Source organism: Lethenteron reissneri, chromosome 53 (genome assembly GCF_015708825.2).
Source record: "Lethenteron reissneri isolate LAM-NWPU_2019-01 chromosome 53, ASM1570882v1, whole genome shotgun sequence".
In the NCBI taxonomy this organism is placed as follows: domain Eukaryota; kingdom Metazoa; phylum Chordata; class Hyperoartia; order Petromyzontiformes; family Petromyzontidae; genus Lethenteron; species Lethenteron reissneri.
In genome coordinates, this window is record NC_083831.1 from 3,517,006 (window position 1) to 3,544,792 (window position 27,787).

Genomic DNA, 27,787 nt, shown 5'->3' on the forward strand with positions numbered 1-27,787 from the left:
GACAGAGCCGTTCAACCACGTGTGTTTCCGTGAGGTACGCTGGGCGCAGCCTCTGCTGTAGATCTATAATATTGCCTTTTTTGTTTTGTAATTCTTTATCACGAAGGGAAGGCCTTGGACCAAGGCTTTTGTCTGCAGAGCGGCAGAGACGCTGAGATTGAAAACATCGGCCTCGAGCGAATGTGATCAATCGCCTGCGAAATCAAGTGCTTTGCATGGGTAAGTCTGCGTGTGTATGTGTGTGTGTTCGTGCGTTCGTTCAGCTGATGGTGATGTAGGGCTCTCAATAACCCGACGCGATGACTGGTAATTATTGTTGCTTGAAAGGATTCCTGCATGCAACTCTGAATGGGGTATGATCGGGGCTTAATTTCAGCCGGAAGAATGCGAAACGTTGTTTTTAGAACTACTACATCTACTGCTCGTTAACATGTTCATAGGATTATAGACAATCTCTGAACCTGACAAGGGTTAGAGACTCTGGCCTGATGATAATAGTTTTTTTTCTTCAAATTTGCATGTTAATAGTTACCCAATAGTGGCTAACCGAGTATCAGACTGTTGGGGAAAGTGCTGTCAGCACCTACGACGGCCGACACGACGCACGAGGGGGTGGGTGACCAGCACCACGCCCGGCCGCCTTTGTCTCCCTCGTGGCGAAGTTTACACACCGCACCATGTACTCATTTGGAGGCTGACTCGACCGGGGGGAGGTCCAGGACCGGTCCAGATAATCGTCGCCGGTGTTGGCCGTGGGTGGGAATCGAACTCGATTCGCTGGGTTTGTAGCGCAGCGCGCTAACCACTACACTACCGCTCCCCATACAACAACCGATAATCGCCACTAAGTGGTGGTGACGTCACCGCGGCGCTCGTGCCAGGCTAAGTGCACTTTAAGGCCACGTGAAGTGTCGAACGCCCGCTGGCAGGAGGTGACGGCTCAGACCCAGGTGGTACCATGGGTTGACTGACTGAGATTACCTGGCCGATGCACCACCTGTGCCCCCTACTGTGCCAGCTCCCCACACGGACACACACACATATTTGTTCTATGATACAATGAATGTAACAGTTTTTGTTTTGTTATCCTGCTGAAGACTACGCGACGCGAGGGTGAGCCTGATAGCATCGATAGTTGGGGAGGGGTGGGGCAAAGCGCCTGGTTTTTTGCATATATTTGCGGTTCAAAACTTTCGGCAGCCCTGGTTAACGCTTGTGGTGTATTAAACCGCGACATGCTCACCGTCTGATTTCCTGGTGGGACGCTAAAATGTCCCGTGATGTTGATATGTATACATGTTGGCACAGCAATACACTCACTCACACGCATCTGTAGAGCCTGGGGGAGAACGTCCGTGAACTTCACAAAGAGGGAAAAGGCGCATTTGACCAAGTAACGAAACAAATTCGTGCAAATCTCCACGACGGCTGCCCCTTTCCACAGGGTCCCGTCATAAGCACGTGGCTCAGGTGAAGACAGCGGAGGGGAATTTTGTTTATTTTTTGTTATTTTTGGGGAGTTGCAGGGATGGTTGGGGGGCGTGTGAAAAGGCTTTTGACGCCTCTGTAGGGGTTTTATTTTGTCACTTACGCGGGGGATGAAGGTAAGACAAATATTTTGAAGGAGGTGGAAAAAATGCGGTTCGGAATTTGGCTGTGAAGGGTTTTAAAGGTGGAGGAGGAGGGAGGGAGGAGGAAGGAGGAGGAGGAAGGTAAGAGGGAGGAGGAGGGAGGAGGAGGAGGGAGGAGGAGGGAGGAGGAGGGAGGGGGAGGAGGGAGGAGGAGGAGGGAGGAGGAGGCAGGAGGATGGAGGAGGAGGGAGGAGGAGGGAGGAGGAGGGAGGAGGAGGGAGGAGGAGGGAGGAGGAGGAGGGAGGGGAGGAGGAGAAGGGAGGAGGAGGAGGAAGGAGGAGAAGGAAGTGGAGGAGGAGTAGGGAGAAGGAGGAGGGGGAGGAAGGAGGAAGGAGGGAGGAGGAAGGTAAGAGGGAGGAGGAGGGAGGAGGAGGAGGGAGGAGGAGGGAGGAGGAGGGAGGGGGAGGAGGGAGGAGGAGGAGGGAGGAGGAGGCAGGAGGATGGAGGAGGAGGGAGGAGGAGGGAGGAGGAGGGAGGAGGAGGGAGGAGGAGGGAGGAGGAGGAGGGAGGGGAGGAGGAGAAGGGAGGAGGAGGAGGAAGGAGGAGAAGGAAGTGGAGGAGGAGTAGGGAGAAGGAGGAGGGGGAGGAAGGAGGAAGGAGGGAGGAGGAGGGACGAGGGAGGAGGAGGAGGAAGGAGGAGGAGGGAGGAGGGAGGGTGTTTGTTATTAATTTTAGCCTTTAAAAATCAAACCGTAAAAAGGAATAAATGAACGTCGTAAACTCTCAAACCGCACGTTTTGGGGTCTCGCCGGTACATTCACCGAGCGACGGGCCTTGTTGGGAGAATGCTGCAGCTGCTGCTTTGGCGTTTTTGTTTCCTCTGGGGCATCTCGGGACACAATGAGAGGTCATCATCATCGCCATCGCTTCTCGCTCACGGAGAGAGAGACAGAGGTGGGGACGACTCAGAGGCACCAAGAGGAGGAGGGGGAGGAACCACGGATGAGTGTCATCTGAACTCTTCGTCTTCCCCACAATCAAAACAATTCGCCCCCTCGCCAAGCCACACCTCACAATGACTGACACGGCATGGGGAGGCCGGTCTTCATCCAGCAGTGGATCGATAAAGGGCTGACCATTATTAAGGTGCAGCTGCCTTTTCTCGTGTTGCCTTGCCCCCAACCCCCTCCTCCTGCCCCCACCTCCCTCCACCTCCCTCCGTCGCTCCCAACCCTCACCGGTGCGAAATTTGGCCGCACACTGAGCTCTGCGGTCCTCTACATTGCCAGATGTTATCGGCCAATGAATGGGTGTTTGGAGGTGTGAGAGGAAATGTTGGGTTATTTAGTTTTATCGCGGACATTAAAGCAAAGCGTGATAACGATAGGGTCGACTGTAGTAGCCATGCAGATTGTAGCCGTCGCGATGTCCAATTCGGCCAACGCTAAACATTGCAACCTTTACCCACGAGATTCCAAGAACACAGGATGAGATGTTACTATCCTTTGTGCAAGCACTTCCAAGAGTTCATGAACAGTGAGCCTGGTGAAATTTGGGGAGCGCATCGTCAGTAGTGACCCTTTGGTTCCTAGGGTGTTTCGGCCTTTCACACCATACACCCTCCCCAAAGGCGGCCAGCGACAGGGTGATCAATCCTACGCTTGCGTCCCATTCCCACGGAGTCGAAACTGATTTCAGGAATACCTTTAGCTCGAGATGTTTGACAATTTTTTTTACATTAAAATCGTAGCATGAAACCATAAAAAATAAAATCCGGAAAGCGGCCGGACAAACCCAACGCGTGGAAAGGAGGCAAACAACTACGGCCCCTGCAGACTGACCACGCGGGGATCAGTCCACTGGCTGTTCCGGCTTCACCCGGCAGAGCCACAGGGTACGGCAAGCTCATCGGCGTAGGTGTTGGTGATCCACCCATCCCTCGCTGCTGCCTCCACAGTGCGTGGGCTGCAGGGCGCGTGCACAACAGCTACCCACCACGTGGCTAAACAGAAATAAATATTCGACGAATATTAGGGAATGACGTTTTTCCTCCCGCAAAAAAATAAAGTGATAATCTGCGAATTTAGACAAACATGTTTTGGAGTCATTGCATTTGCATTGGTGCAAAGGTGTTAATATTAGCGCACGACGTTTCGGCCGATAGCCTCTATTCGTAATACCAGATGAAGGACCGTTGCCTGCAGTGTTGTCTGTATATGTATATACGTGTGTGTGTGTGTGTGTGTTCGGTTAGCGCGCTGCACTATGAACCTGGCGACCCGGGTTCGATTCCCGCTCACGGCAAACACCAGTGACGATTTTATCTGAACCGGTCCTGGGCCTCCCCTAGGTCGACTCAGCCTTAAATGAGTACCTGGTGCGGTGTGTAAACATCGCCGCTAGGGAGACAAAGGCGGTCGGGCGTGGTGCTGGCCACCTACCCCCTCGTGTACCGTTCCGGCCTTCATAGGTGCTCGCTAACAGCACTTGCCCCTACAGTCTGTTAAGGCTATACGGGGGATCTTTGTCTTTGTCTTTGTTCACCTCTTCAGCGCAGTGGTGTTGACGGATGTGGTGCTGAACTTGTGACAGATATAGAGTAATGCCTGTCCTTCCAAGGTTGGCGCTGTTATCGCACGAGGACCGATTTTGTAGGCGAGCATCATAATTCACGATGAAATAAATAAGGGAACGCACATCCGTGTGTCTCTCCACGTGAGAGATAAAGTACAGCGCGTAAAGTCCTTCGGAGTCAGTTTAACACGTCGGCTTTCGCGACCAATATCATCCATAATACACGTTTTTCTCTTTAGATGCCTTTTCTTTCCCAGTGCACGTTTTATTTCGAGAAAATGTTACGTAACCGCATTTGTTTAAACAATTTATACTCTCCACCGGTTTCGACTGTCTTCGTGTCTTATCAGCAGATTCGGGCATTTTCTCACGGGTTCAATGTTTTTGTAGCTTAATGCTTTCCACGTAATTAAATAATTAAATTCCCATTCTTGGGTTTTTCGGTAAAGTCACGTAGGTAAAAATAAAAATTAATAAAAGTAAAATAAAAATAAAATAATTAATTTTTATTTTACTTTTTTATTTTACTTTTATTAATTTTTATTTTTTTTACCTAGACACGCACGGGTGTTGGTGCTGCGGCCTATAATTCAGTACAGGTGTAGTGTGTGTATTAATACGTGTGTAGTGACTGACTCGGAGACACTAAGAGTAGGAGGCACTCTGTTTATTAACACGGCCTGACAGTGAAAACTTTATAACTCGTCACTATTTCAACTACGGCTCCCAGTCAGGACGGCTGGTAGACTGCCTGACTGGCGACGCCGAGTTGGTGAAGACAAACACGACGGCGAAGACTCCAGCAACACGACGGGATCCCACTCCACACGACAGCCCCGAGGCCCCCTACAGGGACCCTTCTTTTACTGCCAGCGTGGCCTGGCTCCGCCCGCGGCCACGCCTCCTTCTGGAACCTACTAGCGGATTCTCGATGTGCCCCTTCCGTGACCTTTCCCCTAGACCACTGTCTGGTCTATCACGTGGCCTGCTGTCAGTCAGGGCTGCTGTAAGCTGCAAATCCCCTTCCCTAGCAGCAGCCAGTGCTATGCTGCTACACGACCGATTCTATGTATTTGGTTCTTTCGGTAAAGCCTACGTGACTTTACCGAAAGAACCCAAGAGTATGGATCCCTGCAGTCACACAACTTCTAATCTAGATCGATTCTACGTCACTACACGTGTATGGGGAGCGGTAGTGTAGCATGTAGCGCGCTGTGCTAAGAACCCAGCGACCCGAGTTCAATTCACACTCACGGCCAACACCAGTGACGAATATCTGAACTGTTTCTGAGCCTCAAATGACTACCTGGTGCAATGTGTAAACATTGCCACTGGCAAGACAAAGGCGACTGGGCGTGGTGCTGGCAACTCACCGCATCGTGTGCTGTGCCAACCTTCATAGGTGAGCACTAACAGCACTTGCCCGAACATACTATTGGTGGTTATACGGGTGACCTTTATGCTTGTAAATATAGATTGAAAACGAATTTCTTAATCTTATATTATCTAGGATTTTATAGAGCGCTTTTCAAGAATTATAAATGGTACATTAGTAATTCTAGATTTGAAGCTTTCGTGACTGCAAGGATTCATACTCTTAGGTGTTTTCGGTAAAGTCACTTAGTTAAAAAAATTAATAAAAGTAATAATAGAAATAAAATAAAATAATGAATCACGACGTTTCGGAGGCAACACAAGTCTCCGTCATCAGGTGGGACCGTCACAGCTAGATTTACTGTATCAAGAGAAAGATTTACTGATACAGTAAATCTAGCTGTGACGGTCCCACCTGATGACAGAGACTTGTGTTGCGTCCGAAACGTCGTGATTCATTATTTTATTTTTATTATTACTTACATTAGTAACGGCTGATGGGGAAAAGGGATGGAGTTTGCGTTTTGGGGAGGGGAACGGAGTGCATGTAAGGGTGATGATAGGGAAAGTGAGGGACGAGGTGAGGAAGGTGGAGGATGGTAAGGAAGGGTGATGATAGGGAAAGTGAGGGACGAGGTGAGGAAGGTGGAGGATGGTAAGGAAGGGTGATGATAGGGAAAGTGAGAGAGAGGTTAGGAAAAGGAAGGGAGATGATGGTTAACGCTTTAACGACGTGGACACGAAGTAGTAGAGCAGCGGTCGGGAACCTATGGCTCGCGAGCCATATATGGCTCTTCCAGTGACGGCATATGGCTCCCAGACAATTTTGAGTTGAAAAAATAATTTAAAAAAAATCTGTTTGGAACTGATTTTAAAATACTTGTGATATTACTTAATAATACTGTGTCATTTTAAAGTGAACAGAAATTAGTTTTGAAGATAAATTTCACGGGTCACGCCTGCATGAAGCTCCACCTCACCACGTATGAACCAGACTACAAGGCCATCAGCAAAACTATGCAGCACCAGACGTCGCATTAAAAGTAAGACATATTTAATTTATTATACGTTAAAAATACTATATGGCTCTCAATGACATATATTTAGAAATATTTGGCTTAATTCTAGATTTGAAGCTTTCGTGACTGCAAAGATTCATATTCTTAGGTGACTTAACCGAAAAAACCTAAGAATAAAAATATTTGGCTTTTATGGCTCTCCCAGTCAAAAAGGTTCCTGACCCCTGTCGTAGTGGGATACGCTGTTGGAATGAGATGAGTCTTAAGGGAGGAACGAAACATGGTTCAGTGAAGTTGCCTCTGTGTTGATGTGGAGTGGGAGTTTATTCTAATGGATGGGGAGCAAGGTGAGAGATGGAGCGTAAACGTGACTGAGCACAGTGAGGGCTGGAGGCTTAGTGAGAGACAATAGAGACTGTAAACGCAGGACTGCTTTTTGTGTTTAGTTTATTGCCATTCACCCCCGAACCTCCGATAAGCACGGTTGGTGAAAGATGTTCAACATATAGCACTTACACAATACACTACAATACACACTACATACTACACTATACACTAGGCAACACACTACACTACATTACTATATACCACACTACGATACACTGCACCACTACACTAATGTGGAAACGCATTCTCTTTGGAACTGCGTTTGGTGTTTAGCGTGTTGTCCTTCCCGCACCTCCGAATTAGCACGGTCGGCTTACGTACGGTGCGAAAGAAATTCAACATACGCACATTGGGGTGCGTCTTACTGTTTTGCGGAGCGTCTCTCTATCCCGGATAATACGCGACGCGAATCGAGGTTGTGCCCTCGAGGCATCGAAACACTCGGCATTGACGAGTGCCAGCCACCTGCGATGGACGCGGCTTAGAGGGGCACGCAGACATTGACGGAGGAGTGACGCTGGAAGCGTGGAAAGGGTGCACGCTCGGAATCGAGACCGCGAGGCTGCAAAATGACCGCGTGGATGTGCGGACACACGTCAGCTAATGACGTCGCAAGGGAAAGTCAGCGGGGCTTGGGCAGGAGGCGTCGCGTTGCCTGATAACAAGAGTGGCAGCCAGGGGGTAATCATCATCGGTATTTATACTGCAGGAGGAATCCGATGGGACATGAAGCTCTGTTTTTAAACGGATGTCCAGTCGGGACGAGTCAGAACGCTCCAATAACGGTACAAACGCACGATCGGAGTGCCAAGTGTTGGAAAGCTAAGCAAATCACGCGATAAAATCTGCAGAGGAAATTGAACTATTGTTTTTTCTACCAGACAATCTCGAACACCACCCCAGCTACAACCAGAAGTGCCCCTTCGCCTCCAGCCGTCCCGCTCACACTGAGCCCTAAACGCTGGCGAGATGTTAACTACCTCGCCTGGTATACAGGAGGTCGTCGGTTCGACACCCGACCCCGACCCTGACGCCTGCTGTATATTTTGAGTTTGCGTGTCTCTCTCTCATCATCATCACGGGGGCTATGAGATGTTAACTTCCTCGCCTGGTATACAGGAGGTCGTCGGTTCGATCCCAACCCTGACGCCTGCTGTATATATTGAGTTTGCGTGTCTCTCTCTCATGACACTGGTCAACAACAACAACAATTCTGGCCTGGAATTTTGCAGCTGTTTTAGACTAATTTCAGGGTGCTGATTCCAAATCTGATCTCAGATTTGCTCTATCACATCTCATTTTTATGCTATCGGCATACCCCATTTTCATTGAATTTACCCGAAATTAACTCGGTCACTTATGATTGCAAGTTGTTGCGAGTCAGTGACTGCTTTAGTGTTAAAATATGGTGTTGTATTTTTAGGATAGTGTGTTTATAATATAATTTTATGTAGATATCCAAATTTATTTAATATTTTTCTTCTGCAGTTTTTATTGAAAATGCAATATTTGATATCTCAAAAACCTGATGTGATAGACAAAAACTGATGCCAGATTTGGAATCAGCACCCCAAAATTACCTTAAAACCGTTGGAATACCTTATGCCAGAAAAAGTGTGTTGACCAGTGGCTATGAAATGTTAACTACCTCGCCTGGTATACAGGAGGACGTCAGTTCGATCCCGACCCTGACGCCTGCTGTATATTTTGAGTTTGCGTGTCTCTCTCTCATCATGGTGGCTAAGAGATGTTAACTACCTCGCCTGGTATACAGGAGGTCGTCGGTTCGATCCCGACCCTGATGCCTGCTGCGTATGCGGCGTTTGCGTGTTCTCCTTGTGGAGGAGATGGAACGATGGAATCAGTTTGCGTGCAGGTGCCGGGTATATCGTTACGTCGGACGATCGTAAGGTGAGGCAGCGGAGTAGCCTTGGCGAGGAGGCATTCATCCAGCAGTGGATCGACCACGGCGGTGTATGATGACACGAATAGGAGGAAGGGGGGAGTTCGGGGGATGAATGGAATTTTTAAGCAACTTTAAGCATTCTCAGTCGTCCTCTTGTGAAACCCCTTCCCGCATTTGCGTGATGGGTCCCGCTGACACGAAGGGCGGAAGAAATGGGGGGCGCGATAACTGCGCGAAGCATGTGATTTGGATGTCGTGGTTCGGGGTGGGGTGGGGGGGTGTTCTCGTGAATTGACGGAATAATTCTCGAAATGCTCGAACCTTCCAAAATAACAAAAAGCAGTCGTCAAGCGTGCTGTCCGTTGTGCTCCGGGCTCGGCACACGTACATTCTCTCCATTGTGCGGCTGTGTTTAATCACCGGAACAGCCTCCCGATTACCGTGCACTTTCCCCCCGCGTTAAAACTAAAATAAAATAAAAACCTATCCGATTGGCAAGGTGGCTTCAGCGATAAGAGGGAGCGGCCCGCGGTCTGGAGGTCAAATCATGGATGGGGTGGGGCCGTTGACTCAGCCCCATCATCCCTCCGGGGGGGGGGAGGTCAATGAAAATGACCACCGCTTTGTACGAAAGTCGATAGCAGCGTTCTCCTATCAGGATAGCCTCGCGCCCGTCGTAGCAATGTGGAATTGTCACCACTCTAAACAGGGAAGGAGCATTAATGCCGCCTCAATGTGGCTCGGTCGAGTGGCAGGAAATCAGTTTTACTGTTGTTGTTTTTAAAAACAAATGTTGGCTGTGCATCCTAAAAGCTGGCAGAACAGCGTCACATTCATTTCGGCTCGCTTATCGGATATGTAAACAAAGAGGTGGCATGTCTGTCAGTAACTTCAGCTGCACATTTTTTGTATTTTGTATGTATGCAAGTAAGCCCCGCGTGATGCGCTCACACAAAGGCGAGAGCTTCACATTTCCGTGGCTGTCGTAATGTGGTTTTTTGTGACAACTAAAATCTTTTGGTATTGACGAACGCTTGAGGAACCACCGCCCAAGTGACTTCCACGTGGGCGGTTTAGCTCGAATTTCCTCTTTAATTTCATATAATGGGAGAAAAAAAATGTTTACGCTGATAACATTCAAAGTGCGCACGTCTGATGCGCAATGCGCAGCTATAATTCCCGTGAACGAAGTGTTTGAGGGCCTGGTCTCTCTACCAAGACGCCGACTGTTTCGCCCTATCAGTCACACGGTGTTTAACCAGCACAACACTGCAGGTCACAACAATTCACTCACCCAATCACCAACACTCACGAACGCACTCACTCATTCAGCCACGGCCACGCCCACTCACTCACCCAATCACTCATCAATTTACTAATCTACTCACTCACTCCATCACTCACCAACTCAGTCACTCAGCCACTCACCCAATCACTCATCAACTCACCAACTCACACGCCCACTCACTTATCAATTCACTAACCCACTCACTCACCCGCCCACTCACTCACCCACCCACTCACTCACACGCCTATTCACCCACTCACTCGCTCAGCCACTCACCCAATCACTCATCAATTCACCAACCCACTCACTCACACGCACACTCAATCACTCACCCACTCATTAATTCACTAACCCTCTCACCCACTCTCACTCACCCGCCCACTCATTCACCCACCCTCTCACGGACACACCCACTCGCTCACCCACTCATCCATTCACTTACCCACTCACTCAGCCACTCACACGCCCACTCACTCACCCACTCATCCATTCACTTGCCCACTCATCCATTCACTTACCCACTCACAAAGCTACTCACACGCCCACTCATCAAGTCACTCACCGACTCACTACGCCACTCACTCACCAACCCACCCACTCACCACACTGCTGGTCAATCTCACTTCGCTCTGCTTCTCCCCTCGCACTGCTCCTCTCTGGAATTCCCTCCTCCTCATTCCATCATCATCATCGTTTCTTCTCGTACTCGTTCAAATAAACTGTTAGATCTTCTCTCAGGAAAACTTTGATACTTGTGCTGTTTGTTGCTGACCGCTTGAAATTTCTTGACTTTTTGGCCCCGTACTTCGCAGTCGTGTTCAAAGAACATGAACATATTAAAAGTCGCATCAGTATAGTACACGTTTGACTATTCAATGGCCATGCAAATCAGCCGTGTTGTATGCGTGTGTGTTTAAGTACATTTGCATACACTATGGGGAGCGGTGGCGCAGTGGTTAGCGCGCTGTCCTGGGCCTCCCTTAGGTCAACTCGGCGTGACCCCTACCCTCAATCCTGGCCGTGTCCCCGCACGAACCCTTATCAGACCATATCACCGTCGGGTAATTGACGCGCAGGGATGCGTTGTCGTCGTCCCGTGTGCGATTCGACCCTCCTGGCTGCTGTAGTTCACGTGGTGGAGCCACGGTGAGCCAGACCGGACCCTGCAGAGAGCCCGCGGCAGGTACAGGACAGACCCCGCTCGGCACGCGGCTCGTCAAGGTGCAGGGCCTGCAATGCCTCGCTCGCTCGCGCTGCTGCTGATGCTGCTGCTACTGATGATGCTGCTGATGCTGCTGCTGCTGGTGCTGCTGATGCTGCTGATGCTGCTGATGCTGCTGCTACTGATGCTGCTGCTTATGCTCCTGCTGATGCTGCTGATGATGATGCTGCTGCTGATGATGCTGCTGCCTGATGCTGCTGATGATGATGCTGCTGCTGCTGATGCTGTTTATGCTGCTACTGATGCTGCTGCTTATGCTGCTGCTGCTGCTGCTGATGATGCTGCTGCTGCTGCTGATGCTGCTGATTATGATGATGCTGCTGCTGATGATGCTGCTGCCTGATGCTGCTGCTGATGATGCTGCTGATGATGCTGCTGCTTATGCTGCTGCTGCCTGATGATGCTGCTGCTGATGCTGTTTATGCTGCTGCTGATGCTGCTGCTTATGCTGCTGATGCTGTTGATGCTGCTGATGCTGCTGCTGATGATGCTGCTGCTGATGCTGCTGCTGCCTGATGATGCTGCTGATGCTGCTGCTGATGATGCTGCTGATGCTGCTGCTGCTGCCTGATGATGCTGCTGCTGATGCTGCTGCTGAAGCTGCTGCTGCTGATGCTGCTGCGTGGAAGCTCTGCTATAGCGAGCACTACCTTGAGAGTAATTTGGACAACTCTTTCACACCGGCTTAATGTCTTTGAAAGGGGGGCGTGGGGATACCTAAACTCTACCCCACCACACCTGACCAGCCGATCGTCTGCGTGGGCAGATGCGGTGGTGGGGGGGGGGGGGGGTTAATAAACTTGCCACCACCGCTTCAACCGCGGCACCGCGAGAACGAACCTCCCGGGTTAGTCTGCCAGTCGAGCGCAATTCTGACATTGACTCGGTACTGGCAGAATCGTGCCCATTAAGCGGCTCTGATTCGTCGACATGAGTCTCCAGGTCTCAATGTGAGTACTGTGTGTGGTGTGTCCCTTTGTGAGTCTACGGGTCTCTATGTGAGTCTGTTGGTCTATGTGAGTCTGTGGGTCTCTATGTGTGAGTCTACGGGTCTCCATGTGAGTCTGTGGGTCTCTATGTGAGTCTGTGGGTCTCTATGTGTGAGTCTACGGGTCTCCATGTGAGTCGGTGGGTCTCTATGTGAGTATGTGGGTCTATGTGAGTCTGTCGGTCTCTATGTGAGTCTATGGGACTCTATGTGAGTCTATGGGTCCCTGTGTGAGTCTGTGAGTCTCTATGTGAGTCTATGGGCCTCTATGTGAGTCTATGGGTCTGAATGTGAGCCTGTGGGTCTCTATGTGAGTCTGTGGGTCTCAATGTGAGCCTGTGGGTTTCTATGTGAGTATACGGGTCTCTACGTGTTTATGGGTCTCTATATAAGTCTATGGGTCTCTTTGGGTCTATGGGTCTCTGTCTACGTTGAGTCATTGATGGCCAGGTTGAGACCATCAACTCAATATACTCGAGGACCCGGGTTCAATCGCAGGGGATGTGCGGTTGAAACCCACAAGATTTGAACCCAAGTTCTCAGAGGTGCCGGCTCAGCATCTCGGACCCTCCAAGCCAGCGGTCCTCAACCTTTTGGCACCAGGGACCGGTTTCGTGGAAAACAATTTTTCTCACGGACCGGGGGAGGGGGGGTCATCATTGGGTCTTTCCTCCTTTTCAAAGAAGCTCTCCAGCGACGTTTGTTTTTTTTTACAAATTTTGGCTACTAGGGGGTTAGAGCTCGTGGGCTGACTAACACATGCGTGACTGAGACGAGTGCGCAGTGCGGGAAAGAGGCACGGATGGAAGTGGTGAATAATAAAACAATGGGGGAGGGCCACGCGGGGACTCACCGCTCTCACCTCGTGCTGTGCCGCCCGGTTCATAAGAGGCCACGGACCCGGTAGCGGTCCGCGGCCCAGGGGTTGGGGACCCCTCTGCTCTAAGCCACGCGTCTCGCTGTCTATTAATAGCTCCCAGATTTCGCACGCACTTTGGATCAAAAGCATTCAATGGCGCTGCTGCCCCAAACTGTTTGGAACCGCCAACCCAGCTTCGTCTCTTGGCATCTCCCGTCTGCCATCTCTGTCCTCGTTTAAACTGACTTTTCTTTATTAAAAAATCACTCAAGTTTAAGTGTGAATGTAATTTGACAATATTACCGCTATTATTAAGTCTGTTTGATTTAGATTTTTAGTTTATAATTGTGGAATGCTTTGATTGATGTCTGCCGGCCGAGTGACTCCCTATAGAAAGAGCTCATTAGCTCACTTTGGCTTTACTCAGCGGCAAATACACTCCTGATTCTGAATAGCGTGGGTGAGGGTGCGAGAGTGGGTGAGTGAGTGGTTAAGTGGGTGGATTAGTGAGTGATTGGGCGAGTGTGTGGATGGGCGAGCGAGCGAGCGCGTGAGTGTGTGGGTGTGTGGATGAGTGAGCGTGGTGTGAGTGTGTGGTTCATATTCTTTAGTTCTTTCGGTAAAGTCACGTAGGTATAAAACATAAAATAAAAATTTAATCACCACGTTTCGATCGCAACGTCGTGATTAAATTTTTATTTTATGTTTTATACCTACGTGACTTTACCGAAAGAACCAAAGAGTATGGATCCCTGCAGTCACGAAAACTTCAAACCTCGAATGAGTGTGTGGTTGTGCAAATGCCGGCCCTCTTGAAACCAACGGGAAATGAAACCTCCGGACATCCGATCCAAATCCTTTCTAACCTCGCCCCTCCCCCCCCGCCTCTTCCTCTCCCCCTAATCAACAACAACAACAACAACCACAACAACAACAAACAACGAGCGCAGACGAGTCGTCCTCTCCGTCACCGGGCGGCGACGTCAACCAGCTTGGCGGCGCCTTCGTGAACGGCCGCCCGCTCCCCGCCGCGCTGCGCCTCCGCATCGTCGAGATGTCGCGCCGGGGCGCGCGTCCCTGCGACGTCTCGCGGGCCCTGCGCGTCTCGCACGGCTGCGTCTCCAAGATCCTGGCGCGTTTCCGCGAGACGGGCTCCGTGCTGCCCGGAGCCATCGGGGGCAGCAAGCCGCGCGTCGCCACGCCCGCCGTGGTGCGCCACGTCCGCGAGTGCAAGCGGCGCGAGCCGGCAGCCTTCGCCTGGGAGATCCGTGACCGTCTCGTCGCTGACGGCGTCTGTGACAGGTGGGGGCTGGGGGGGGGGCATGGGGGGAAGGGGGGAAGGGGGTGGGGGGGGTAACATAGAGGCCCATAGACGAACACAGAGAGCCATAGATTGACATGTAAATCCATAGCCCGACATAGAGACCCATAAACTAACATTGAGATCCAAATACTAACATAGACACCAATAGATTGACATAGAGACCCATCAATTAACATAGAGACCCATAGACTAACGTAGAAACCCACGGACTAACATAGAGACCCATAGATTAACACATAAACCCATAGATTAACATATACACCCATAGACTAACGTAGAAACCTACAGACTAACATAGAGACCCATAGATTAACACGTAAACCCATAGATTAACATAGAGACCCATAGACTAACGTAGAAACCCACAGACTAACATAGAGACCCACAGATTAACACATAAACCCATAAATTAACATAAACACCCATAGACTGACGTAGAAACCCACAGACTAACATAAAGACTCATAGACTAACACAAAGACCCATAGATTAACACAGAGACCCATAGTCTTACCGATAAATTCAATAGTCTAACAGAGGACCCCTCGGCTAGCAAAGAGGTCCATAGATTAACAGAGAAAACCATAGATTAATATAGAGACCCATAGACTGACGTAGAAACCCACAGACTAACATAGAGACCCATAGACTAATATAGACACCCACAAATTAACATAGATACCCGTATACCAATATAGAGACCCGGAGATGAACAGAAAAATCACATAGACTAACACAAAATTCATAGATTAACATGGAGACCCATAGACTTACATATAAATTCAATAGACTAACATAAGGACCCCTAGGCGAGCAAAGAGGTCCATAGATTAACAGAGAAAACCATAGATTAACGTAGAGACCCATAGACTGACATAGGGACCCATATGCTAACATAGAGACCCATAGACTGACATAGGGACCCATATGCTAACATAGAGACCCATAGACTGACATAGTAACCCGCACCAACCACTCCCTTGCCCGGCAGGCTGAGCGTACCCTCGGTGAGCTCCATCAGCCGGATCCTGCGGAACAGGACGGAGGGCGGCGGAGGATCGGCACCACCCCTGCCCCCACTCGGGGTCAAAGCCGAGACCCCCGCTGACCTCCCCGCGCACTTCACGTGGCCGTGCCCTCCACCGCCACCCAGGCTGCCCCTCGCTACCCCGGAGCCGGACGGGCCCCGCGGACTCAAGCCGCCCACCCCCTCGGCCCTGGGCAGCCCGCTGGTGTGGCACACACCGCACGGGGTCCGGGAGAGCCTGCACTTCGGCGCCGGTGAGAGCGGCGTGAGAGGCACGGGGGAGAGACACGGGGGAGAGACACGGGGGAGAGATACTGGGGAGAGACACCGGGGAGCGAGAGACTGGGAGAGCCAGAGACAGACAGGGAGAGGCGGGAGGCACGTGGGAGAGACACGGGGGAGAGACACGGGGGAGAGATACTGGGGAGAGACACCGGGGAGAGACAGACTGGGAGAGCCGGAGACAGCCGAGGAGAGACTGGGAGAGGCGGGGAGACACAGGGGAGAGACACGGGGGAGAGACACGGGGGAGAGACACGGGGGAGAGACACGGGGGAGAGACACCGGGGAGAGACAGACTGCGAGAGCCGGAGAGAGACAGGGAGAGGCGGGGAGAGGCGGGGAGGCACGTGGGAGAGACACCGGCGAGAAACACGGGGGAGAGACACGGGGGAGAGACACGGGGGAGAGACACCGGGGAGAGACAGACTGCGAGAGCCGGAGAGAGACAGGGAGAGGCGGGGAGAGGCGGGGAGGCACGTGGGAGAGACACCGGCGAGAGACACGGGGGAGAGACGCGGGGGAGAGACACGGGGAAGAGAGACACCGGGGAAAGTCACCGGGGAAAGTCACCGGGGAAAGTCACCGGGGAGAGACACTGGGGAGCGGCGGGGAGTCAGGGGAGAGACACCGGGGAAAGTCACCGGGGAGAGACACCGGGGAGAGACAGACTGGGAGAACCGGAGAGAGCCGAGGGGAGACAGGGAGAGACTGGGAGAGGAGGGGAGACACGGGGGAGAGACACCGGGGAGAGACACCGAGGAGAGACAGACTGCGAGAGCCGGAGACAGCCGAGGAGAGACCGGGAGAGGCGGGGAGAGACAGAGCTCGCTCACGGCTACAACGAGCCGAGAGGGAATGTGGACACTGACCAGAGATATAATTTTCTATCTACGTCGGATCAAACCTCCCGTAGATCACGTGACTTATGCGTGGCCACGCCCAGTCGGAACGTCTCCAACCTGCCCACCGCCGCCCACTGTGAAAACAGACGCCGCACCTCCTCATCCTCCGTGCTGCTCACTTCCGCTGGCTCCTTCCTTCTTTCCTCTCCCTATCTACCTCTCATCATCATCACCCCCCTATCATCACCACTCTCTCATCATCATCACCCCCCTATCATCATCACCCCCCTCTCATCATCATCACCCCCCTATCATCATCATCATCATCACCCCCCAATCATCACCACTCTCATCATCATCATCACCCCCCTATCATCATCATCACCCCCCTCTCATCATCACCCCTCTATCATCATCATCATCATCATCACCCCCCTATCATCATCATCACCCCCCTATCATCATCATCACCCCCCAATCACCACCACTCTCTCATCCTCGACATCTCAGCCGGGCCATTCATTCTCCCCCTCCTCCTCCTTCTCCTCTTCCTGCTCCCTACTCTGCCTCCATCTCCGTCTCCTCGCTGCCCTCATCTCGAGCCGTGACCTCCTCCTCTCTGTCCGTCTTAGCCACTTCCGTCTCGGCCTTCATCCTCTCTGCCGCTCACCCTCTGCTCTCTTCTCTATTCCCATTCCGTTATCCTTTCCCCTTCCCGTGGTGTTGTGCCACGGGCACAACGATTCATTGGTTTTAAGTAGATCGACAGGCAGACGGCAAGCGGCCTTGAGCAGGACACGTATGTTGAACTTCTTTCGCACCGTACGTATCCAAGCGTGCTAAAAGGGTTGATGGCAGTGGGTCAGGGTAAACATATTGGAGTGGCAGCCAAGGAACGGAACGCGTTCCGGCAGGACGTACACCGTGGGAGATGGAGCGGTGAGATAAGGACGTCTTGCAGGTGCTGGGTGGAATATTATATTCGCGGGTGGCAGATTGGAGAGGCCTCCATCCAGGAGTGGATCGACCACGGCTGATGTCGACGGCGTGAGAACAGGAGGGGGGTTAAAGAGATGACGCGATGAGATTCTGACGACGGAGCAACCTGATGGGAGAGTCGCAAGAAGTATTGTGACCTCCGGCGTGGTGTCGGTTGAGCAGAGTGATGGACGAGACGTTAACATATTGTTAGGTTTTTTTCGGTAATATCACGTAGGTAAAAAATAAAATTTAAATTAATAAAAGTAAAATAAAATAAAAATAAAATAATAATTTTCTTTTATTTTATGTTATTTAATTATGTTATTTTATATTATTTTATTTTTATTTTATTCTACTTTTATGAATTTAAATTTAAATTTTTTTACCTACGTGACTTTACCGAAAAAAACCCTAAGAATATGAATCCTTGCAGTCACGAAAGCTTCAAATCTAGAGACGTTAACAGTCCAGTGTCTGGTAGCCTAAGGTAGCCCTCCTCCCCTGTGCCGCAGGTGTTTCCGTGTGCGAGTCGGTGCCCTACCCTGGCAAGGTGGAGGACTGGGGCTGCGTGACTCGGCTCCCTTTCCCGAGCATCGGTGCGCTCCTCGATAAACCCTCCGCAGGGTTCGACATCAAGTTCCCACAGGTTCGTCACGTGGGGTAGGAGGCGGAGAGAGGGGTGGGAGGCAGAGAACACGTGGGTGCCTTCTGAATGACTCTGTATTTGCATAGGGCGCCACGGTGGCGAGATGTCAAATACCTCGCCTGGTATACAGGAGGTCGTGGTGGGTTCGATCCCGACTCTGAGATCTTGCAGTATATTTGGAGTTGGCATGTCTCTCTCTCTCTCTCTCGCTGCGGTTGCGTGGGTTTTTCTCTCCCTTCCACACTGAGAAACATGCGTTTTAGAGTATTTGGCTGATGTAACTTTCCTGCGCAATAAGCCGCTTCGTTGAGCTGTCATTTGTGGCCAGAGTGCTTCTGAAAAAGTGCGGGATAGCTCAGTGGGGCCTACCTGGGAAAATAAAAACATAAATAATTTTACAGTTTCGTATTCTCCCTTGGAACAAACATTTAGGACTATTGAATCAGAAATATAAATCCCCCTTCTGAATATTTGTCAACATCTGCAAATAAATTAGTCACTGCACGATGCTGGATGATATTATTTCGTATATGATTAACGTCATACTATTTATATCATCATTATCATCACCTGTAAGGGTCTATCCACTGCTGGATGAAGGCCTCCCCAGACCATCGCCGTCACTTTTATTTGCTCCGTAAGGAGGGTTTGTTAGTTTTTCCCTGCAAACTCGCGTCAAGCAATTACCAAACACTGGGTGCGTGAAGTGTGTGCACGCTGCCTTTATCTGCATATGCATATAAACAAAACATTGGTAATCGTGGTAAGGCGGAGTGTGGTTTAGAGGACTCCATGGACTGGAGTTTGAGAAACGGTGATGCAAACCGCACGCCAGAGTGACGGGTTGCGTGCAACTCGGTTGCAAGTCGATTGCACGCAATTCATACTCGCAGCAGCCGCTTTTGGCTGGAACCAAGACGGTTACCACATCGCGCGCTTTCAGATGCGCTTCTTAGTGCGCTGAAAAATGTTGATACTCCGACTGATGCTCCTACTGTTGTGGAGTGACTCATGCAGCCAGCTATGGCTGCAGAGTTTGGTAGTACATGTTGTTTACGTCGTTTATTGTGAAAATTCGGTCACAGTTCCTATGACCACTGTTTCATTGCTTTTATGGCTTTATTTTGTTGATTTTAGATACGTTTTTTGGTTTGGCCATGTTTGTTTGTTGTAGTACAGAGTTAGACTGATGGCCTTAATCTAAGTTATCTTGTGGTTGTTGTTGGTTGTTTGACTTGCATCCCACTGGGATTTTTGCACACAGCGTTGATGTACGGTGCTTTTTCTGCAATATTTTGCTGTCTTTTCTTGGATTTTCTGTTTGCACTCAGTCACATATTAACTTTAAGATATTTTTTGTTCATGTTTTTGTTTTTTGTTTGTTGCAGGTTGCACCCGATTCAAGAGCCGAATGGCTCACAGGGCTATACCTAATACATGAACTTGAAATAAATGAACTTGAACTTCTGCGGCCGTCTGGAACGCTCTCCCTTACGTTTTTCGGAAGCCACTGGGAGCTATACACTTTTAAATCATCTCGATTGAAAACCCATTTCTTCAGACCTGCCTGTTGTGTTTAGTTTGTTGTCCTTCCCCCGCACATCCGATTAGCGCGATTGGCGCCGTACGGTGCGAAAGAAGTTCAACTTACGCAAAATTGGGGTGCGTCTTACTTTTGCGGAGCGGCTCATATTCCGGATAATACGCGACGATGAATCGAGGATTTTGCGCTTGAGGCATCAAAGCACTCGACATGGCGATGGACGCGGTTTAGAGGGGCACGCAGTCATTGACGACGAACAGGAGAACGGACGCTGAAAAGTGCGCGGAGAAGCGTGCAAAGAACGCATCCTCGGAAATCAAGACCGCGAGGTTGAACGATGACTGCCTGTATTGGAGGACACACGCCAGCTAATTACATCGATCGGCAAAGTCATCGGGCGAGACGTGTTCCGCGAGATGGCTGCTCGCAGTCGAGAGAGACTCGGCTTTGAAGCATCGACCGATTTGTAGTGACGCGTTTCATCGCTTGCGAGTTGGTTGGTTACGATCCTGATCTTATCCGACCTTTATAATTATAGAGCGCTTCGCTTCACATAGTTACAAACACGAGACGGCATGAACAGAGAAATGATTCAGATGGCAGGGGCGTCCAGGGGCTGTGGAATGCATGGCCAGGATAGAGCGCTGCGTAGGAGTTATAGGGGGTTAGGGAACGGAATGGAAAGACATGGAGGGTAGAGGGAAGCGATTGTGCAACAGAGAAGAGTTTGAGGCTTTAAGAGAGGAGAACGGAAGGATGTTAAGGAGTGGTGAGAGGGTGCTGCTTGATCTTTGACACTGAGAGGGAGAGAAGAAGAAACGAAAGAGTGGAGTAGTGGGAGGTGCAAGCAGCAGCAGCAGCCTGCAGGTGCAGCCCCATCCGCTGTGGGTGCAGGAGCCAGGCGAAAGGGGGTGGAGCTAACCATACGGGGGGGGGGGGGCTCCACTATAAGGGGCGTCACCAGCCGCTGTAGCCACGCCCAGATAGCACGGTGTTCGTTGCGCAACTGCTGGCTGAGATGCGGACAAAGCAGGCGGAGAGGCAACGATTGAGTTGTGGGATTTTGAAGAGCGGCGGTTGTGGGGGCGATTCGACTCATTGCTCGGCTGGTTATTGAGCCCCCCTCCTCCCCCTGGCACTTTCAGATGGGGGCAGCAGCTCTGAGTTCCTTCCCGCTGGGCTACGTGGGTCAGCACGAGAATCCGCTGGCCACGTTCATCGGCTGGGCGGACGTGATTGGAGACTCGCAGCCGGCCGCCGGGGGCACGAGACCGCAGCCGACTCTCGACGGTGAGGAGGAGCCCCTCGACAAAGGCCTCCTCCCGGAAGAAGGTGTCGTCATCATCGTCACTGTCGTCGCCGTCGTCATCAACATTGTCATCAACATCACCATCGTCATCAACGTCACTGTCGTCATCAACGTCATCACCATCGTCGTCGTCGTCATCATCAACATCAACACCATCATCATCAACATCACCATCGTCATCATAATCACCTCCGTGATCATCATCACTATCGTCATCATCACCGTCGTCATCATCACCATTATCATCGTCATCAGCATCATCACCGTCATCATCATCACCATCGTCATAAACATCACCATCGTCATAATCATTATCTCCATTGTTATCAACATCATAACCATCGTCATCATCATCATCATCTCCGTTGTCATCAACATAATTACCGTCGATTTAAAGCTTTCGTGACTGCAGGGATTCATTTTCTTGGTTCTTTCGGTAAAGTCACGTAGAAGGGAAGTAATAAAATAATAAAAATAAAACATAATAAAATAATTCTGACGACGTTTCGGCCACAACGCAAGCAGCCGTCCTTCTACGTTATTTTACCGAAAGAACCAAGAAGATGAATCCCTGCAGTCACAAAAGCTTTAAATCGAAAGCCCCAAGGTTACTCTCGAAAACGAGACTCATCCTGGTCTCTTGGGCTATCACCTGATTAAACGCAGTAAACTTAAAACTTGACTCGCATTAAAGCTGCGGCCATTACGAGACACTCAGTCAGCCCCTATACAGAGACTCCTCTACTTACGAACGAGGTAGATTTAAGAGGTCTGTTAGTAAGTCGATTTGTTCATAAGTCCAACTTTATTCCTGTCGATTCCAAACATGTTGTAAGGCATGTACACTAAGCACGGGGAAATGGCTTAAAACTTTATAAGCTCCTATAGATGTAGATGCCACCGGTTCTTCGTGTTCTGCAGATGTAGATGCCACTGGTTCTTCATATTCTGCAGATGTAGATGCCACTGGTTCTTAATGTTCTACAGATGTAGATGCCAATGGTTCTTCACGTTCTGCAGATGTAGATGCCACTGGTTCTTCACGTTCTGCAGAGTTAGATGCCACTGGTTCTTCAAATTCTGCAGATGTAGATGCCACTGGTTCTTTGTGTTCTGCAGATGTAGATGCCACTGGTTCTTCATATTCTGGATGTAGATGCCACCACCGCCATTTATTTCGCGGCGGTTGAACTTACGACTCTCGGTCCAAACAGGCAACTGGACATACAGACAGGTTTGTTCGTATCTCTAAATGTTCGTAAGTCGAATGTTCATAAGTAGAGGAGACCCTGTATTGCGAGTGCAGTTACAGGTGTGAGCCGTAACACTGCTTGTGTCTGTGTGGTTGCCTCCCACTCGTTCCAGCAGAAATCAAGAGGCTCAGTTCACATCATCACGCCAACCACATCTACCCGGAGCCTTCGGCGTAGTCCATCTCTTCTCTGTAGAGAGGGGGTGCGAAGGTGGTTTCTGTGTACTTCGGTAATGGACACTCCCACCAACCCCCCCCCCCCCTCTCAATCCCGGCATCCAAATGGAACATTCCACAGCGAAGCTGGTATTGCTGCCCCACGGTGCAGCGCGGAGGGGTTGCACCTAAAAGGTACAAAAAACTCGGGACGTATCGCGGGAAGGTGTAGGATGGGAATATCTCACAGTAGCAGAAGAGTGGGCCATGTAAGGCGTCGTCTTGAGTGGCATAGTCTGAGAAGTCCACAATTTCCTGCTGAAATGAAGCACTCAGTGGACGATTATTATAATGAATATGCTAGTTACACAACTGACAATTTCCCCGGAGAGACGGATAGATCTGCCAGAGCAGGGACAGGTGGCAAGCCGATAACGCACTCACCCACTCACGAGCTCACTCATTCACCCACCCAATTACCCACTCACTCTCTTATCCACTCACCCACCCATCCAGGTGCCAGTGAGATTTTCACTCTGGAGAGGGGCGCCGTGAAATGACAGGGCGAGCCAATCGATGTGGCACGGCCGAAATCTTGTACGTACAAAGACAACAAAGCAACCCTCTGTATAGACCTCACCAGGCTGTTGGGGCAAATGCTGTTAGCGAGCACCTATTAAGGCGTGCACGGCACACGAGGAGGTAGGGGGCAAACAGCCACGCCCGGTCACCTTCGTCTCCCCGGTTGCTGATATTTATGGCTGAGTCGACCTAGGGGAGGCCCAGGGCTGGTTCAAATATTCGCCACTGTTGTTGGTTGTTCCCCGGGTTTGCAGCGCAGTTTCCCATAATCGTGGGCAGCAGTGGTGGTGAGCAAGTCAGTTTAAGACTCAGTGAGGCTTTCACGACCAATATGTCCGACAGCCAATGAAGTAAGGTTTGTCACAGCAGCAAAACATGCCAATGAGTTACTACTTTAGCAACGTCGGTTGTGACATTTTACAAGTCGAGTAGCGTGAAGATTCGCTGGCGATTGCAACATCCGGCATTCATCATCAAGCGATGAGGCGCATCGCCTGATGGTGAGCAACAATCATGACATCCCAATCCTGGCATCCAAATCCTGGCATCCCAATCCTTGAATCCCAATCCTGGCATCCCAATCCTGGCATCCCAATCCTTGCATCCAAATCCTGGCATCCAAATCCTTGAATCCCAATCCTTGAATCCCAATCCTGGCATCCAAATCCTGGCATCCAAATCCTTGAATCCCAATCCTGGTATCCCAATCCTGGCATCCCAATCCAGGCATCCCAATCCTGCAATCCCATTCCTGGCACCAATGCTGGCATCCCAATCCTGGCATTAAAATCCTGGCATCTCAATCCTGCAATCCCAATCCTGGCACTTCAATCCAGGCATCCCAATCCTGCAATCCCAATCCTGCAATCCCAATCCTGGCATCCCAATCCTGCAATCCCAATCCTGGCATCCCAATCCAGGCATCCCAATCCTGCAATCCCAATCCTGCAATCCCAATCCTGGCATCCCAAACCTGGCATCCCAAATCGTGGCATCCCACGCCACCCTCCGGAGTCCATGCAAATCACCTTGTCCGCCTCCTCCTCTTCCTCCTCGCAAAGAGAGAAGGGGACAGGCGGCGCCACACGACGCCAATAAAAACAAACATCGCCTAGACGCCCACGCGATTCTCAGGTAAAGTTGACGAGGAAGCGAGGAGGGTGGGGGGTGAGGGGGCATGGGTTCGAGAATTGTTTATTATTAGTATCATTAATATAAAGTTAAACTATCGTTGTTATTATTTTTTTAACCAGGCAAAGCCTATACACTTTGGTTCTTTCGGTAAAGTCACGTAGGTATAAAATAAAATAAATCACGACGTTTCGGGCAGACGATGCTTTCCCACCTGATGACGGACGCTTGTGTTGTGCCAGAAACGTCGTGATTTATTTTATTTTATACCCACGTGACTTTACCGAAAGAACCAAAGAGTATGGATTCCTTGCAGTCAGGTAAAGCCTACCGAGCTATGTACAGTAGCTCTTTTTCAGAAGCGACTTGGCTATCACAAATGATAGCTCAACGAAGTGGCTCGTCATCGTGTGGACTTACTCTATACGGGTGACGTCCATTTTAAATGAGGAGGGAAAAACTTGAGGACCCGGAGAACAATCGACGCGACCACAGGGAAAGATGACATGCAGACTCCAAATATACAGCAGGCGTCAGGATCGGGATCGAACCCGCGTACTCCTGTATACCTGGAAAGTGTGTTAACATTTCGTCACCTCGGTTGATGATGACGATAATAGCAGCCAGCGCCTTGTCCAGATAGACGTTTCTGGGCCCTGATTGCCGTGGGCGGTTTGTGGATGTGTCTGTGACATGCTGAGTTCGTGCGGCAGGTTAGCGATCAAATTTCGATTTAAAGCTTTCGTGACTGCAGGGATTCATCTTCTTGGTTCTTTCGGTAAAGTCACGTAGAAGGGAAGTAATAAAATAATAAAAATAAAACATATGTCACGTAGAAGGGAAGTAATAAAATAATTAAAATAAAAGATGTTTTAGTTTTTAAATAATAATTAAAAATAAAACATATGTTTATTTTTAAATAAAACATATGTTTTATTTTTTATTATTTTATTACTTCCCTTCTACGTGACTTTACCGAAAGAACCAAGAAGAGGTTAGCGATCCATGATACGAATCCGGCAACCCGAGTTCGATTCCCGTACACCGCCACCAATACCCATGAAGATTATCTGCACCAGTCCTGGGCCTCCCCTAGGCCGACTCAGCCTCAAATTAGTACCTGCTGCGGTGTGTAAACATCGCCACTGGGGAGACAAAGGCGGTCGTGCGTGGTGCTCGCCATCGTGTGCGGGCCTTCATAGATGCTCGCTAACAGCACTTGCCCCAAAAGTATGTTGAGACTATAAGGGGGATCTTTGTATTTGCCTTGACATGTTTAGTTAAGTTCCTATATTTCAGATTGAAGCACTTGTACGTTCTTGTTCAGCACAAAGTATTTTCATATTAAAACAAAAACAATATTGAAAGCAAACAATGGCTGGGATTTTTATTTTTCTATTTGATGTTTCTCATTCCTTCATGAGAATCGGAAAGGTCAATAACGTCAAGCGGCCGGTAACAAACAGCACTCTCAAAGTTGTGATCGATACGAGTGTCTAAGGTTATTATTATTTTCAGGAGAGTTTAGCAAGAGAGAACGGTGAGATGAGGGCATTCTAAAGTGTGGAACAGGGCAAGGGAAGAAGCAGAAAGAAAAGTGATGTGACCTGCTGTGCGCTGCGTGAGTGGGTGAGTGAGAGGGTGAGTCAGTGAGTGGGTGAGTGAGTAGGTGAGTGAGTGGTTGAGTGAGTGGGTGACTGAGTCGGTGAGTTAGTGGGTGAGTCGGTGAGTCAGTGAGTGGGTGAGTGAGTGGGTGAGTGAGTGGGTGAGTGAGTGGTTGAGTGAGTGGGTGACTGAGTGGGTGAGTTTGCGAGTGACTGCGTCGGTGGGTGAGTGAAGTGGGTGGGTTGGTGAGTGAGTGGGTGAGTCAGTGATTGGGTGGGTGAGTGGGTGGGTGGGTTGGTGAGTGAGTGGGTGGGTGAGTGAGTGAGTGAGTGGGTGAGTGAGTGGGTGGGTGAGTGAGTGGGTGAGTGAGTAAGTTGTTGAGTTAGTGGGTGAGTAAGTAAGTGGGTGAGTCAATGAGTGGGTGGGTGATTGAGTGAGTGGGTGAGTGAGTGGGTGAGTGAGTGGTTGAGTGAGTGGGTGACTGAGTGGGTGAGTTTGCGAGTGACTGCGTCGGTGGGTGGGTGAAGTGGGTGGGTTGGTGAGTGAGTGGGTGAGTCAGTGATTGGGTGGGTGAGTGGGTGGGTTGGTGAGTGAGTGGGTGGGTGAGTGAGTGAGTGAGTGGGTGAGTGAGTGGGTGGGTGAGTGAGTGGGTGAGTGAGTAAGTTGTTGAGTTAGTGGGTGAGTAAGTAAGTGGGTGAGTCAATGAGTGGGTGGGTGAGTGAGTGAGTGGGTGAGTGAGTGGGTTAATGAGTTGCTGAATGGGTGAGTGAGTGAGTGGTCAACTCAGCCTCAAATGAGTACCTAATACGGTGTGTAAAACATCGCCACTAGGGAGACAAAGGCGGCCGAGCATGGTGCTGGCCACCCACCCCCTCGTGTGCCTTTCCGGCCTTCATAGCTGCTACTCCGCAAACAGCACTTACCCGAACAGTCTGTTAAGGCTACACGGGGGATCTTTGTCTTTGTGTGTGTGCGTGTGCGTGAGCCGTGCCGCGCTACGGTGGTGGTGGGGTGCCTCCACACACAATAGGAACTCGATGAGATGTTTTTTTTTTAACTCCACCCCTGAACTTGAACGTTATTGCTGTCCGGGCGGACTGGCGCTGGCTGGCTTTGTGCATTCCGCAGCTGAGTCCCGGTGATTGGCAATGACTGACACAAGAGAAACAGAAAACACAACCGGGCAGAGTTCCCAGAGTGAGTGGCTCGCCCCGGCCACTGCTGACTATGAGAGGCGTCAACTACCTCGCCTGGTGTACAGGAGGTCGTGGGTTCAATCCCGACCCCTGACACCTGCTGCTGTGTATTTGGAGTTTGCGTGTTCTCTCTCGCGCTCTCTCTCTCTCCGCACGTGGTCGCGTCGATTTTTGCCAGGTGCTCCAGGTTTTCCCTCCACATTTAAAAATCAACATCAGGCGTTTAGAATATTTGACTGCTATACATTGCCACATGATAAGCCACTTCGTTGAGCTATCATTTGTGGCCAGGTCGCTATAGCTCAGTTGGCTTTACCTAGTAAAATAAAATAAAAACATAGTTTATAGGTGTACCTGATGTACAAGGTCAAGGCACAGTCCTGCAATTACCTGCTCGTGCCACTACGGAAGGGACATGAAAGCTCAACGAAGTGGCTTATCACGGCAATGTACAGCAGCCAAATGCTCTAAGCAAATGTTTCTAAATGTGAACTTTAACACCGGAGACCCCGGAGAAAAATCCACGCGACCACAGGGAGAGAGAGAGAGAGACACACGAACTCCAAATATACAGCAGCAGGCGTCAGGGTCGCGAACTAAACCACGACCTCCTGCCTACCAGGCGAGGTAGTTAACATCTCGCCACCGTTTAAACCAGTGGTTCTTAACATTTACTGCAGCCTTGAACTCCTTTGGTTATCAAGCGCAAATGTTTAAGTGAAT

General features: G+C 50.3%; 1 protein-coding gene across 1 annotated transcript; it reads left to right on the top strand.

The window, feature by feature from the left end:
• LOC133356198 (paired box protein Pax-1-like) lies at positions 1–25,622 on the top strand. The gene is made up of 6 exons (XM_061573577.1): positions 1–219; positions 14,139–14,490; positions 15,504–15,811; positions 18,136–18,290; positions 20,979–21,165; positions 22,508–25,622. Exons 1-6 carry the CDS (start codon positions 216–218, stop codon positions 22,570–22,572), a joined length of 1,071 nt encoding a protein of 356 aa, XP_061429561.1. The 5' UTR covers positions 1–215; the 3' UTR covers positions 22,573–25,622.
• Positions 25,623–27,787: the final 2,165 nt, after the last annotated feature.

Bases quoted from the DNA above. Each gene is read 5' to 3' on its own strand.
- LOC133356198 (XM_061573577.1), top strand. The intron at 14,491-15,503 runs GTGGGGGCTGGG...CTTGCCCGGCAG, and splicing joins GCTGACGGCGTCTGTGACAG to GCTGAGCGTACCCTCGGTGA. The intron at 21,166-22,507 runs GTGTCGTCATCA...CACTCGTTCCAG, and splicing joins AGGCCTCCTCCCGGAAGAAG to CAGAAATCAAGAGGCTCAGT.